Source organism: Orcinus orca, chromosome 9, assembly GCF_937001465.1.
Source record: "Orcinus orca chromosome 9, mOrcOrc1.1, whole genome shotgun sequence".
Classification (NCBI taxonomy): domain Eukaryota; kingdom Metazoa; phylum Chordata; class Mammalia; order Artiodactyla; family Delphinidae; genus Orcinus; species Orcinus orca.
Genome location: NC_064567.1, coordinates 46,146,820 through 46,162,918, shown reverse-complemented (window position 1 = coordinate 46,162,918; position 16,099 = coordinate 46,146,820). Strand labels below are relative to the sequence as shown.

The following is a 16,099-nucleotide window of genomic DNA, read 5'->3' as shown; positions in this document are numbered from 1 at the left end:
CCTGGCTGTCTCTGTGTTCATCAAGCCAAATTCCCAAGTTTTAGGTAATAACCTGTAGTTGAAAGTGCTGCCCTTTTCGATTTACTAATTTCATTGGCTCTAACTACTAAAACCAACTTCAGATCAGTCCATGACAATCATCTTAGAGTTTTTAATTGTGTTATAAGTGTGTATTAAATAGTTTGAAAATAAAATTTTTTTTAAAGTTTCCTCCTCATCTCCTCTGGTGAGTGGGGGGAAGAAAAGATGCATTTTCATAGCTGTTAACCTGCAGCAAGCAATCCATACATCACTGAAGTCTTATCCCTTGAGTAAATAATAGACAGGAGAATTTCTGTTAAAACAGTACTATTATTTATTTGACCCAATAATTTTTTTCTAGGAATTTGTCCTCAGGGAATAGTCAGATTTAAAGACAAATATATATGGACAGGGATGTCCTTTATGACATTACAGTTAATTCTCATTACTCATGGTAGTTTTGTTCTATAAAGTCACTGCAAACACTGAATTAGAAAATACTGAACCGCTGCTCCTAGGGGAAATACATGGTTAGGTTCCCGCAAGCCTCTTTTCACATTTTCATCAACTGATCAGAACATATTGTTGTTTTGTGTGTTTCTGTTTAAAGACACCTTGTTGAGGAGAGGGATAAATTGGAAGATTGGGATTGACATATACATACTACTATATATAAAATAGGTAACTAATAAGGAACTACTGTATAGCACAGGGGACTCTACTCAGTACTCTGTAATGGCCTATATGGGAAAAGAATCTAAAAAAGAGTGGATATATGTATATGTATAACTGATTCACTTTGCTGTATACCTGAAACTAACACAACATTGTAAATCAACTATACTCCAATAAAAATTGAAAAGAAAAGAGTCCCTCCTCCTAAAGAAAAAAAAAAAGATACCTTGTTTATATATATTGTTGACTCATTAACATTGAACCCATGGCCAACAGCACTATAACTCATGCCTGAACGAAGCTTATCTCTTTTTTTTTTTTTTTTTTTTGCGGTACGCGGGCCTCTCACTGCTGTGGCCTAGGCCCAGCGGCCATGGCTCACAGGCCCAGCCGCTCCACGGCACGTGGAATCCTCCCGGACCGGGGCACAAACCCACGTCCCCTGCATCGGCAGGCGGACTCTCAACCACTGCGCCACCAGGGAAGCCCACAAAGCTTATCTTATATAAGCTTATATAACACATGTTTTTCCATAAGGCACATCACAGCCTTCTTGTGCTTAGGAACACTAGGCAGCACTACACTTGGGGGTCCTTTTAAACAGCAAAATCAACAACAAAATGCACAGGAATGCAAAAAAAAAAATGGCACTAAATAAACACATTTGCGTACAGTATGAAAGGTAAAACAAGAAGGCAGAGTGTCACCTTGTTCGACCTCAGCTGGGAACATGCGTGTCAGGTAACTCAAATTTTTTCACCACTCTGCACGTATCCAAAATGACTGCAAGAGTGCCATGAGCGTTGATTTTAGTATTACAAATAAACTTCAGCAAGTAGGCAAATCCACAAAGACAGAATACACTAATATTGAGGCTCAACTCTACTTATAATACTGAAATTTTAGAAACTACCTCAATGCCTGCCACATAAACATGATTCAATATTACATGGTCATTAAAACCATGTTTTGAAGAGTATTGAATGATAATGAAAATATTCATGATATACCGTTCAGTGAAAACAGGCTGGATGAAAATCTACACGTATTTAAACTCAATTTTGTTTGTGTGTATATGTATAGTATTTCACTGATTTTTCTTTCTGTATACTTTTCTGTGTTAAGAATGTTCAACAATGAATATATAGAGTAATCTTATAATACATAAATAAAAGGTTAGTAATAGGTATCTCCTGCTTTACAGTCCAACGTGAAATGATAAAGGAAGATGGAGAGGAAAACCTGGGAAATCATGACAGCCACTTGGCACAGTCTGAATCCCACTCCTCAAGCAGCTCTCCAGAAGCCCACTGGGAAGAAGGCCAAGAAGTCATCCCAACTTTCTTTAGTACCATGAACACCAGGTATTCTGTACTCTCTAACATCACTGACAGTTGGATACGAGCTTTCCTTCTGCAAAGTCAATGTCGGTGTTCCTTTCAGGGGATGGCGTATCCTAACAGAATAGAGAATGTGGCATACCAAGCATCTGCTTTACTGTTCACCTTGCCTGAAGCAGTGGATGAGAAGGAACTGGATTGTGAGAGTATACTCTGTCAACAAGTTTTAGCTTGCTTTGGTGGATTGTCTTTGGAAAATGATTTTATTAGACTGTGTTATAATAGAAGAACAGTCACTGGGGCATATTTGTGAGATGAAGTTAAATGATTTGACCTACAGAGGGGCAGCTGTTTTCATGACTGCCTCTGAACTGCAGAGCATGCTAATGTTGTGTTTTCAATCTTTCCTCCTCTGTATCACCAAATTGTTTAGCTTTAGTGACATTGAACTTCTGGAAGACAGTGGCATTCCCACAGAAGCATTCTTAGCATCATGTTATGCTGTGGTTCCAGTATTAGGTAAGATTGCTGGATTTGCCTTAAATTCATAGTCTCTAGAATCTGTTTCACTGCAGTTATTTTGTAGTAGAAATATGCTGAACTATGTGTACAGTGAGATGACCCTTCTTATCTACCTCTTCATATCACTAGGCACATATAGTTAAAACTGTGTGACCTTAAGCATTATTACATATTTCCATTTCATTTCTAGTTATGATTAATATTGATCTTAGAGTTGTGTAATGAAAAAAGGGAATTCTGTTTTCTAGAAATCTTACTTAAGAGCAAATGTGAAAGTCGTTGAGGAACAGATCTTCAAATCTGTTGGTACTATGAAAAAACATTTTACCAGCTAAAACTTTTTTCAGATTAAAAAAAGATATATATATAACTTTATTTAAGTTTAAATTACATTTACTTTTTATAGAGCCAGTAGTACCAGGAATTGCTAATGTGTTGAAATTTGCTATATAATCCACTTAACTCTGTATCTCTTTTTTAAATCAAGGTATATCTTGCATAGAACTTAACTGTTATAATTCAGTGAGTTTTGACAAATGCATCTACCTATGTAATCCACATCTCTATCAAGGCAGAGAATGTTTTCATCACCCCAGAATGTTCCCTATGCCAGTCAGTCCACAACCTGTCACCCAGCCCAAGGCAACCATACTGATTTCTGTCACCATAGATTAGTTTTGCGTGTTCTAAAATTTTACATAAGTGGAATCATGTTACGTACTCTTGCATTATTATACTCTTGATAGTATAATGTTTTCACCTTTGTTGTTACATGTATTAGTCGCTCATTCCTTTCTATTGCTGAATAGTATTCTATTAAGTGACTCTACCCCATTTTGTTTATTCATTCTTCTACTGATAAACATTTGGGTAGTTTCTTGTTTGGGGCTATTATAAGTGAAATTGCTCTGAACGTTTTTGTGTCTGTGGGCACATGTTTTCATTATTGAGTAAACACCTAGGGGTGGAATTGCTGATTCATAGGGTTTATACATGTAATTTCATAAAGAGTGGTTGTACCATTGTGTACTTCCAATAGCAAAATATGAATATTCTGGTTGCTTCACATCCTCACTAGCACTTGGTGGTGTCAGTATTTTTGGTTTTAGCCATTTCTGTGAGTGTTTGGTGGCTTTAATTTGTATTTCTCTGGTGACTAATGATGTTGAGCACTTTTTCATATGGTTATCGACCATTGCTATCTCTTCCATTGTGAAGTCTGTTCAAATCTTTAACCTATTTTTAAAAGTTGGTTAATTTTCTTTTTATTATTGAATTGAAAGAGTTCTTTGTATGTTCTGAATAACATTTCATTTTAGACGTACTCATTATGAATATTTTCCCCCAGACTATGACTTGTTCATTTCTTTTCTTAATGATGCCTTTTGAAGAGCAGGGTTTTTAATTTTCATTAAATCCAATTTATCTGTGTTTTCTTCTTTTATAGTTAGTGCTTTCAGTATCCTAAAAGATCTTTGCTTATCCCCAAGGTCATGAAGATAGTCTTCTGTGTTGTCTTCTACACTTTTTATTTTTGATTTTAAGTTTACATCTGTGATCCATCTTGGAATCAGTTTTTTATGTGGTGTGAGGTAAGGGTTGAGATTCCTTCTTTTTTTTTTTTTTTCCTTTATCTGGTTGTTCAAGAACCATTTGTTGAAAAAGTATCTTTTTACCCTTTTATATTACCTTGGCAGCACTTTGAAAACCAGTTGACCCTATAAGTGTGGGTCTATTTCTGGACTCTCTTTTGTTTCAACCATCTGTTTTTTTTTCCTCATCCTAGTATTATAGTATCTTAATTACTGTGTAAGGCTTGAAATCAGATAATGTATTCTTCCAGTTTTGTTCTTCTTTTTCAAGATGTTTTGGCAATTCTAGGTCCTTTGCATGTCCATATAAATTTTAGCTGTTAAAATGAATGTCAATATTATGACATAGTATGAGTGTGTTTCATGTTTGGTAATTGCAATCATTGTTGCTTTTGTTGTGGTCATCCATTTACAATGCTTGGTGTCAGTTTATTTATCTCTTGTAAAAATAAAATACAGTGTGTGACGGGGTGGGGGGGGGGAGAATCATGGGCCATGCATGCTTCCCATTACTTTAAGGGAAAAAGCAAAGCTGCCTATCCCACTAATTCAACCCCAGAGAGGAAGAAGAGCCCTGATACAGATCAAAGAGAAAAACTAAGACCGTATCCAGGGGTCAGTGTACTAGAGTGGACCTTTCCAAAGATGTGTGGAGGGTATCAAAGTTCCCATCCTCCTTCCATGACTCCTCTTCACTCTCCTGGATAGGATAAGCAAGGACAAAGTGGAGCCCACAGAGTAGGGGGGCATGCAGGTGGCTTCCACGTGGTCCAGTTGGCCAAAGAAAGGAGAGTCTATATACACACTGGGACTAGAGGTTGAAGGGGATTTTTTTTTCCTGTAGGATTCCTGGGACCATACATTCTTTGATAAGCATGTATGACAGTAGGAGGCAGGATAGAATAGCAGTCTGATGGAAGAGCTACAAGGTAACTCCAATTCCATCCTACCCAGTAGTTATGGCCAATAATACAAGTTATCCCTCTTATCATGAAGATGCCAGGAGTCTTAAGTCTTAAACCTTAAAATCAGAGAAATCATAAATATTTCTCTGTATAAATGAAAATAAATCTCATTACATATATCCCAAACATACACAGAAACAGAAAACGACTATGGTTTAGGAATAAAAAAAGGAGTAAGATAGTAAAATGCAGTATTCTGATAAATGTACTGGTTTTCTGTACTAAGCCAGTAAACCACTCAAAACTTAGTGAGAGTAAGTAAAACATAAGTACTACCAACTGATTGTTTTGAATAGATAGAGGCATTTCTGAATAAGACATACTGTATTATACAAGACACAAAAGAGAGCTTGTTCTATGTGTCCCATTGTGATTTTTTTTTTTGAAGTAATGAATCTTGAAAACCTTTCAATAAACATATGTGATTTTCTTACTATTTCTCTAAAAAAAAAAAAAATCCTGTTGGGATTTTGATTAGGATTACATTGAAACTGTAAACCAATTAGTAGGAAATTGGCATCTTAAACAACATTGAGTCTTCTAATCCATGAATGTGCTGTATCTCTCATTTACTTAGGTCTTTATTTTCACAACGTTTTGTATCGTGTAAAGGTCTTACACATCTTTTGTTAGGAATAACTTTTAGAATTTTATGTTTTTTTATGCTATCATGAAAAGTATTTCATTTTCCAGTTGTTTATTAATAGCATATAGATACAATTGACTTGTACATTGAGTTGTTTTTTACAATCATGAATGAGTTAATTTATAAAATATATTTTTCTGTGTTTATTGAAATTATCATGTTTTTTTCTTGTACTCAGTGTAATAAATTACATTGTTTGGATGAATTTAAGCCTGCTATCTTGCTGTCTGTTTCTACCATCTTGCTACTTATTGTCTGTTTGTCTCATGTGTTCTTCCTTGTTTACTCCTTTCTTGATTTCCACCCAATTAATCAATTATTTTTTTGTATTCTGTTTTATTTCCTCTTTTAGCTTTTTAGCTACCTATCTTTGTTCCTGCCTTTCTTTTGGATGAGTCAAGTATTTTTTAGAATTTTATTATATTTTCTCTTTTGGCTTTTTGGCTATACCCCTTTGTGTTACTATTTTTAGTTGCTCTTATCCAACAAAAATATTCAGACTACATATATAATTTTATATTTTCTGGCAAGAATATTAAAATTGTAAAGCAAAACAGATAAAACTAATTTTAATAATGTATTGTATCTAACTTGGTATATACAATATATCATCTGAACATGGAATCAATATAAAAGAATCATTATTGAGATATTTGGCATTCTTTTTTTGGTACTAAGTCTTTGAAATCTGGTATATATTTATACTTATGGCATATTTCAGTTTGGAATCGGTACATTCCAAGAGCTCAATAGCCACACAGCCGCTGGCTACCGTATTGGAACAGTGCAGCCCTAAGGATTACAATGCACATTCTAAACTTATAAGGTTATGCTCACCTGCCCTTAGGCCCTTATTATAGTTACTCACTTCAGAGCAGTGAAGTAGAAAAAAGCAATGACAGTGTGCCAGGAACCTTTGAAGCTTATGTTTAGAAAATGATTTAAAAGCAAAAAATAAAAGTTTGGCGGGGGTGTGGGGGGGGCCTGTTAAATTCATTGCTACTATAAAAAATATTTTCCACTTGAAAAAATTGCTTTTTCAAAGATGTTTTCAATCTTTTCTTCTAGACAAACTTGGCCCTACAGTGTTTGCTCCTGTTAAAATGGATCTAGTTGGAAATATTAAGGTGAATATACTGGCTTGTCTCCGTGGAGACTGTATATTTGGAGGGAATAGTTGCATGAAATCTCATTCAGAAGCAAATGATTGTTGAGTTTTATACTCGGGATGAAAAGTATAGGCCAGCTGTAAGAACCTTTCTCAGAGGAAAAAATACTTTAAAAACAGTACTTTAAAACCCTGAAACTATTTAATTCTAGCTTAAGCCTAATAAGAATCCTCAAACAAATAAAACAGATTACTTGGAAACCATAAGGACGAAGGTAAGAGAGGCTTAATTCATTTTGATTTCTTAGAGGCCTGGTTGACAAAGTTAGGTCTCAACAGTAAACTGACTTGCTTGATAGCTTTAGCACTTTTAACTTAGGTTATTTCCCTGCTTCTCCTGCAGAAAGTAAATCAGAAGTATATAACCAACAAAGAAGAGTTTACCACACTCCAGAAGATAGTGCTGCACGAAGTGGAGGCCGATGTAGCCCAGGTTAGGAACTCAGCTACAGAAGCCCTCCTGTGGCTGAAGAGGTGAGGCAACTGGGGTGGGGCAGCAGTTGAAATCCAGCTTAGTTGAAATGTTACCCCTACCAAAAAAAATTGTTATGCAAAAGAGGCTACTTCTGAGTGAAAGCTGTAACCCATGTATAGCCTTTTCTAGAAGGCCTGAAGAATAGAATATCGACTTTTTTTTGCCTCTGTCTTGATAGTGATAAACATTGTTAATATTAATAGAATATATAAGATAGGAATGATAAAGGACAGTAAAGCCGATTGGTTTGTCTTTAAGTCAGTGGATCACAAACTGTAATGGCATCAGATTCACCTGGAGGGCTTATTAAAAAACACAGATTGCTCCACCCAAAACCCAATTTCTGATTCAGCAAGTCTGGAGGGGAGCTCCAGAATTTGCATTTCTAACAAGTTCCCAGGTGATGCTGAAGCTGCTGGTCCTGGGACCACATTTTGAAAACCACTGTGTAGGTATTTCAGATAAGAAGCGTCTAGAGCAAGCTAAAGGGAAATCACAGGGAAGAAACTTAGAAAGGACTGCCATGTGACTTGACTTGTTTATTGCTGTGCCCAAGATACTACTGAAAAAGAAGCTGATGTCTGCCATTTATTCATACCCGTTCAACATAAGTGAACTTTGAAAATAATATTTCTTCCTCTTTTTTGTTTTAGAGGTCTCAAATTTTTGAAGGGATTTTTGACAGAAGTGAAAAATGGAGAAAAGGACATCCAGACAGCCCTGAGTAAGTGTTATTTACATTTTGGTTGATTAATTGAATAGGATGTGGAATGGAGACTCCTGGAGGAGGAGATAGGGTGTGCTTTTCAAGATCTGATTTTGGTATTTTTCTATTTCATTATTATTAATTGTTTGTTTCTTATATGCTTTGTTAAAAAAGAACTCGAGATAGTGACCTGGTAGTCTAGATCTAACTTATTAAAAATCAGTATATCTTAAAGAAGAGCTAAATTAATAGAGAGCCATCTTTTAATCTTAATAGGAAAACCTAATATTTTTAAGAAGCCAGTTCTTCCTACATGAATCTTGAGATAACTGTGTAGTTTCCTAAAATCCGTATCCAGAGGGAAGCTAGTTTTGGAGACCATAAAAGGGAGGGTATGGGGAACCCTAGGATTTGCTCTGAAGTAAGATGAAGGGCTGGTCATCATCTTGTATTCCTCAAGTGCCCTATGTGCCCCATTTTTGTGGTGGTAGTTGAGATTCGGATGAAGGCCTTGGTCAAAGGAGATCGTCCGACATCTCCAGCATCTTAATGCAGTGACTGGAACATTGTAGGTACTTAATAAACATTGGGTGGGTGGGTGGATAGATGGATGGATCAATGCACCTATCGGACCACTTTTGGAAAACATTGAAGACTTGGAAGCATCCTCATAGTGCCACTAACAGACTGGCTAAACTCTCAATCTTGGTCTCTAGGAAATCCTTCCAGGATGGGCATTGAGGTGATCAGATGGGAGTGAGATTTCCATATTACTTTGAAGCCCTGCATTATTATGATGTAGAGAAGCACATGGTCAGGCTCTAGGCAGTCATGATTATAAATAATGAAATGAATGAGTTAGATACTTCTGCTGGGGAGGAGGAGCCAGTGTTCACACAGCATTTTATCAATGTCAGGGGTGAGTTCTTCCTTTTGTTAGTCCTCCCTTTGGGTCATGAGTCTTGAGGGATCCTGCCCCTGTGTGATTTTCCCAGGCCTCCCTGTATAGAAACTTGCCAATGTGCCGTGAAACAATAAAAGCTGATATTTCTGTAACACTGTATAAAAAATTTAGACAACCTAGTCCTCACATCAGTCCATTTTTACAGGTTAGGTAACTGAAATTCTGAAAGATCAAAAGACACGCTAAGACCACAAAGGATCTGAAGCAGGGTCATTTTGGGATCCTCAGCTGTAAGGTCCTCATTTCTCCCACAGAAGGTCTTCTCCACCGTCCCTGAGCTACCTGCATTTTGGGGTTTCTCATACATCCTTGAATTTCCAGGACCGTCTCAGTTATATCCTCCCCTAAGTGTCCTGATTACAGTATTAAAAATATATTCACCATGACTATTAGGACTCCCTAACCAGTCTCCATCAAACTTGATGACTTTGTGGAGTGATTAAGATCATGGGCTTTCTGGATAGGTGCCCTTAGACAATTTACTTAACCTTGTGTGCCTCAGTTTCCTCATCTGTAAAATGGGAATGATGACTTGATTTCCCTAATAAGATTGTTGTAAAGATTAAATAGGTTTATGCATGTGAAAAGATTAGAAATTTGGTACATAATAAGCACTTAATAGAGGTTAGCTTCTATTGTTTATATTCTCATCATCATGACATATACAAAGTTGATAACCTACCAGAAAATGGGACTTATTTGTCCCAAATCACAAATGGAAAGTTACCAAGCTCAGCTGCCAAGCCTGAAATTTCTCTCCAGGCTGACTTCTTAGTATGGAAGCTCCACACTGGTAGGAAGACTCCACCACCTGCAGGAAATGCAGAAGATATGGGATTCAGCACTGTGTGCGTGGTGGACTCCACACGTCACAGGATGCTACTGCTTTCTGATGGCTGGCTGTGTGAGGGCAAGTGGAGAATGCTAATCTCATTACCCCTCTGCTGGAGCTGGGATAGAGGAGAACCCAGCTGCTTACCAGACACAGCAAGTGAAAAGAAAAGCTTTGCCCCTTGGAGGTGGAGAGACAGTTGAGGATATACCCTTTCTGCCCTGCCCCCATCCCTAATTCTGCCCCCTTTCCTCCCCTATCTTTTACTTGATTTGAAAGCTGGGCCTAGAGATGTTGACTTTATGAAGAGAGAGGAGACTTGAAGGGCAAATGCTGCTTCAAAACTGAAATAATCACAGCCAATCTCAGCTTTTCCTTCCTTTTCTTCCCCGCTGGACTGTTTTCAGTGGAAAGGAAAAGGGACCATAAATTTGAGATTTTCATCCTTGATGCTCAGGGTTATTTCAGAGGTCTTCATGATTTAAATCATCTTTGCTTACTGGGATCCCTAGTTTCCTGCTGCTGTGCAATGTGGAGAGATAAAGCTCCCCTAACCAGCCCCCTTCCCTCTAAACACAGACACAACAAGTTCTGTGCAAGCAAATAAGAGAGATTTATGAGAACTGTTTACACATTAACTATGCAGAACCCACAGGCTGCTTGTTGCCTATTTCTTCTGGATTGCTGGCTTTTTTCTCATTTTGAAATCACAGGCTTTATAAGCAGAAGTGATATTTTGTCTAAAATGAGATAGTTTAGGTATGTAAGTAAAAGAGTGGGTATGTGCAATTTATATGCCACATATAGGCAAATTAGCTTGCATTTTTTATTCTGAAATTGAGTTATTGTAATAACAGCTACCATTTATAGAGCACCCAGTGTTGGCATAACACTAGGTTCTCCATAAACATTTTATTTAATCTTCTGAGTACTCCCCTTTTACAGCAAGTAAACTGAGGTTTAGAGAGGATGAGTACTTTCCCTAGGGTCTCAGATCTAGATCAGTGGTTCTCAAAGTGGTCCAAGGACAGCAACATCTTCATCACCTGGAGACTTACTAGAAATGCAGACTGCTGGGTCCCACCTGACACCTGCTGACTCAGAAACTCCCGAGGTGGGGCCCAGCAAATGCATGTGTTCACAAGTCATGCAAGTGATTCTAATCCATGCTCAAGTGTGAGACCCGTTCATCTAGAGCTGGGATGTTGAAGCTCACCTGTCACTAGGCTACATTTGGTTATTTGGGAATTTTGACTGCATCTAAGTGATTATTAAATAAGCAGGAATAAAAGTGCTGAAATTAGTTACCCATAGCATCAGTTAATTTTGCCTCCTTTTCATGATAATTGGCTGGTTACCCAATGGCTGAAAACTTTTCTTAACCTAGGAACAGCAAGACAAGTAGTAGGGATAAAATAAGGATAAACCTTGGATGACACTCCCAAATTTGAAAACACTGCTTAAGAAAGGTTTTGAGGTAACTGCTCATAATTTTGGATAGTCTTAGTGGCTTTGAAAATGGGAGATGATATGTAACAGTCCTAAATGACACAACGGAAGCCTTGACATCTATTAACTCTCTGGAAAATGCATGTATAGTCATTGTATTGCTGCAGTTCTGTGACCTAGAATGAGTTTTCAGCAATCGGAAGGAGGCCTTGGGCTTTATACTGCCCCCTTTTGCATTTGAGCCATCACCTGAATTCCCCATAATGATGATCAGAGTGGAATATTTTGGGTGGTCTCATACCAAGAGCTGCTCTGAACTCTAGTGTCCTCTGACATTCTCTAGAGATCACTCTAAGGAAAGAGTTGGGTACACAAGGCAAATGTGTTTAATGGCCCACCCTGTAGCTGAGCCCCTCCATTCACAGACGCCACATCAAGAAGAGGCTTTGGAAAGCATCTTTGTAAGTGAAATGAAGAAAAGTTGCTCTGCCATTTCATGCACCATTGTACTAAATATTATGTGTTCTGCAGTATTCCCTCAGTGGGATAGCATATTGCCACATCCCTCACCTCGGAATGATTCCGTAAATGTCAGGTAAACATTAACCTAACCAAGATCTGTAGCACAGGATAGGAGAAAAAAAAAAGGTAGAGGAGGCTCACTTATGCATTTAATATGAAAGGCTTTCACAAACAAGGAGAGCTATATGAGAGAGATGAAGTTAGAACTCATAATCAGATATTTGACATCAAATCATAACTTGACTAATTATTCTGAAAGTACCAGGGAATGTGAATCAAGTCATGCCCTTTCCAGAACTCTTAACAGCATGTGCTTCTAATGGCAGAATTGGCTTACAGTACAAGTTTTCTTCTCGATGGTGCCTGAAGGTAACAAAGGATATCTCTGGGTACTTGTTCCATCTCTGTCAACTGGTTATTGAGTTGGCTTTTCTCCATACAATTCATTTTGCCCAAAGCTTAGTCACTGTAAAGAACTTGGGGGTACTTTCCTAGTAGTAGGTTTTTTAAAATTATATCAAATATTTATCATTTGACCAAATAGGTAAATACAGTACCATCTACTACCTCATAACCCCATTACTTCCAGAGAAGATCTTCATCCAGAATTTGCAGTTTATCATTATATAATGAATGTTTTTATACTTTTACTATATATTTATGTGTCCACAAACAGTATCTAGTAATGTATTGCATGTTTTAAACTCATGTACATGGTGTCACATTATACACATTCTTCCTTTTTCACTCAGTATTTTCAGATTTATTCACTGCTTATTCACTTTCAAACCTTTCTTTGTTCGTGATTCTTGCCTAAGGACTTCCTAGTTTAGCTCATTTGCAGAACTGAGATGATTGTCACTTCCTGAGCTCAGTGAATGATGGATTTCACCTTTTCTGGCTTTGCTTGTCTACTTCTCAAGCTGTCTCCTTAGACTTAGATTTGCATTTCTCCTTTGCCCTCTCTACAACCCAAAGTAACTTTGCAAATTCTCACTAATTATAGATTTACAGTAGAGAAACACTCTCATATATTCTGTTCCTGGACAGAATAGCTATCCACCAACAGTAATGGAAAGGTAGTTCTTGTTCAGATGCTATGATAGGTTGAGGCATAATCTCTAAATACCTCATAGAAAGTTTTTGACTAACCATTAAAGAAGTCAAATCTGCATCTTTATGAATAGAATAAGGTTCCAATTTTTTCAAGATATGGCTGGGAAAAGGCATGTTTTTCATTTTCATTATTTTGTTTTATCACAAAGAATAAACATTAGTTTTGTCAAAATGGTTTAATGTGACAAGAATGCCCCAAGTTCTCATTGCTTTTAGCTTTGTGACCTTGGGCAGGTAACTCTCTCTCTGGGTCTTCTATTTTTTCATCTGTAAGAGGAAGAGAATTGGGCAAGGTGATTGTCAACACTTCCTACTTAGAAATTTTGACTCAGTTTCTAAGGAACTGACAGAGTTCAGAGAACTGGGAGAAGGGAATCATTTATGTCTTTCAGAGGCCAAAAATACTTCCAGATTATAGAACATGCATTATGATAATGAATGGGTATTATAGTGAAGATTAATGTATTTCATTATCTAATCTTCTCTGGGTAACCAAAATAGGTCAATGCTTAGACTTCATCCTAATTTAATGCAGCCTCACATGGCAGGGATATTTGCAGCCCTAGAAGTCAGCTAAAGACTTGGGGCAAGTCCTTTTCATTTATGAGTTTTATCTTATTTGTTGGTTTTCAATTGTGGAGGTGGTCTTCCTAGGCCTGAGTCAGGACCTAGCCTAAATTCTCTGCCTCCCTCTTCTCCCATTAGACTTACTGGCCCACATTTTGCCCAGTGGGACTCTTCTCTGGCAAGATGCAGGCACAGCAAGGAACAACTGCCTTCTCTAGAAGGGCTGGGGGGAGACACAGATCGTGTTGCTGTACAAACACCCTCCCTTCCTTAGACCAGGCTGCCCCTCTTACTTGGACTTACAGCATCCTTGTTTTCTTGCTGTCCCATAGAAGGGAGCATGGAGAAGGGTTTCTGGGCTTTTTTGAGTGGTTGACTTCACAGGCAAAGTGTAGGAAAGGTATAAGGCCCCTGAGGTTGGAGTAGCACTGGATCCAGAGCCCTTATAAACAGGCAGTTTGTCTGCCAGGTGAACTCTGGAGCCGAAGGCTCAGGGACCAGGACAGCGGTCAGCTGCATTTGCTGCATACCGTAAAGAAATACTGATCTCCTTTTACTTCCCTACCACAATTCCAAATCAGAATGATGGTGACTGTTAGTAGAAGAAAATAATACTGTCTGTATAGGAAAAAAGACTTAAGAGAATATACCTCCAGAATGCCCTCTGTGGTTACCTCTGGGAGGCATGATTATAGGTTTCTTTAGTTCTTCCCTTTTTGCATTTTCCTGAACATTATTTGTGAAATCAGAAAAAAAGCAGTAAGTGTTATTTTAAACTACCACTGTGCCTCAGGTGGGAAGTTTAGAATCCTTGACACGGCATAAAAAAGGTCCTCACAGTTTGGCCCCAGCCCCAGTGATCTGCAGCCCTACTGGACTGTTCCCCCTTCATGCCACCATCTCTCACAACTCCATGTAGCTTTCTCTGTCTGCAGCCCCAGGTACCACCCTACTCTCTGCCCTACCCAGCCTTTGAGACTCCTTTGGAGAATTCTTTCTGTGCACTTGCTCCCAGGCTGGATTCATCTCTCTTTCTTTTCCTGTAGCACTGGATAGAGATCTCTGTTATAGCAGTCGGCAATTTGCATAACGATGATTTGTTAAAGGCTGGCTCTCTTATAAACCCATGAACTTCCTGAGGGCAAGGGACTGAGTTTAAAGCACCCAGTGATCCCTGCTGCCTTGCACTTAGTAAGGGGCAGTGGTAGACTCGCACTAAGTTCTTGCTGAATGGAGCAGCTGTTCCCATCACAGATGTCTACGAGCAGATTGTAATGGCACTAAATATCATCTACTGATTTCTAATGGCATTTAATACCTTACATGGATTCGGATCACAAGAAAGAAAGTGTTCCCACTATACCTCTGTGACTCACCTCAGGATGTTTTCCATGGACTGTACACCTTCTTATCAGCCCAGGTGGCTCCTTAGACGGTTAGAAATTTGACTGTCTTACTGATTTACTGCGGAGGCTGTGCCTAGTATTTCCTGCCCGTCTGCACCTGTATGCTAGCAACCCTTTCTTCACTAAGGTCTTAGATACCATCTAAAATGTCCCTGATAACATCTGTCCCCTTAGAGAATCAGATAGGTTTTAAGTGTGGCTTACATTGAAGACTTGTATCTTTGACACTGTCTTAGCCTACAGACTGTTCTCCTAAGAAAAAGGTTGAATTTAATCTTGAGTTCTCCTTTAGGCTATTTCTAAGAGTCCTTTGTGCCCTTGAATTTATTGATTTTTATCATTTCTACTTTAGCTTCACCACACTGGATGCTGGCATTTCAACCCATTCCTAAAACTTGAGATAGCCAGCGAAATCTGCTGTTAGAATTCAAACGTACAGTCTTCTTTTATACAAAATATAATGTATTTTATGCAAACTTGAATTATGTAAAATTGATACATGGTATGCTAAAAGTATTAATAAAGCCTCACCCAAATTTTAAAAATAGAAATTGACAAGAATTACATCATTTCAAAGCTAGAGAGCTTGAATAAATTGTAAAGTGTTCAAGCTACAGCCACATGGCAGTGCTGTTTTGCCCAGTAAAATGCAGATACCTGATGTTCTTTGGCAGTATTCTGTGAACCGCACTGCTTTTTACTGCATAGGAGCCTGTGGTTGTGGATTTGGTGTCTTTTTTTTGTTGTTATTTTAACATCTGCTCTTGTTATAATTTAAAATGTCTTTATATCCTATTACAGTGTCGCCCAAGCATTGATTAAATGGTTGATGGTGGTGCTTGTACTAGTGTTGAAACTAGCCCATGAAAATAAATAAGTTTGGAATAAAATTTAGATGTGGTAAAACATGATAAAGAAGGTCGAACAACCCCTATGATACTCTGTGCTGTAATTTAGGAGTGTGAGGACTCTGTAGACCACTGGAGATGATGCTGAGAAAATAAAATGGAGCATTGAAATAAAAATGCACTGTGGTGATGTAGAGCTGTGCCCTCCTGAGAGCGCATTTATTCCTGTGGAAAAATCAGTTTTGAATTTTGCATATATTGAATTATTCAAAGCCTTCAGGAACA

At 38.0% G+C, this 16,099-nt stretch overlaps 1 protein-coding gene across 9 annotated transcripts in view; it reads left to right on the top strand.

The window, feature by feature from the left end:
* PLEKHA8 (pleckstrin homology domain containing A8) overlaps positions 1–16,099 on the top strand; it is a 100,281-nt gene that overhangs the window by 76,695 nt on the left and 7,487 nt on the right. For 7 of the 9 annotated variants that reach the window (XM_049714852.1, XM_049714851.1, XM_049714850.1 and 4 more), the window contains 5 exons: positions 1,901–2,060; positions 2,470–2,555; positions 6,830–6,888; positions 7,273–7,403; positions 8,058–8,128. In XM_049714852.1, the coding sequence (XP_049570809.1) occupies positions 1,901–2,060; positions 2,470–2,555; positions 6,830–6,888; positions 7,273–7,403; positions 8,058–8,128 (507 nt within the window). The other 2 variants (XM_049714855.1, XM_049714857.1) reach the window with 2 other exon arrangements.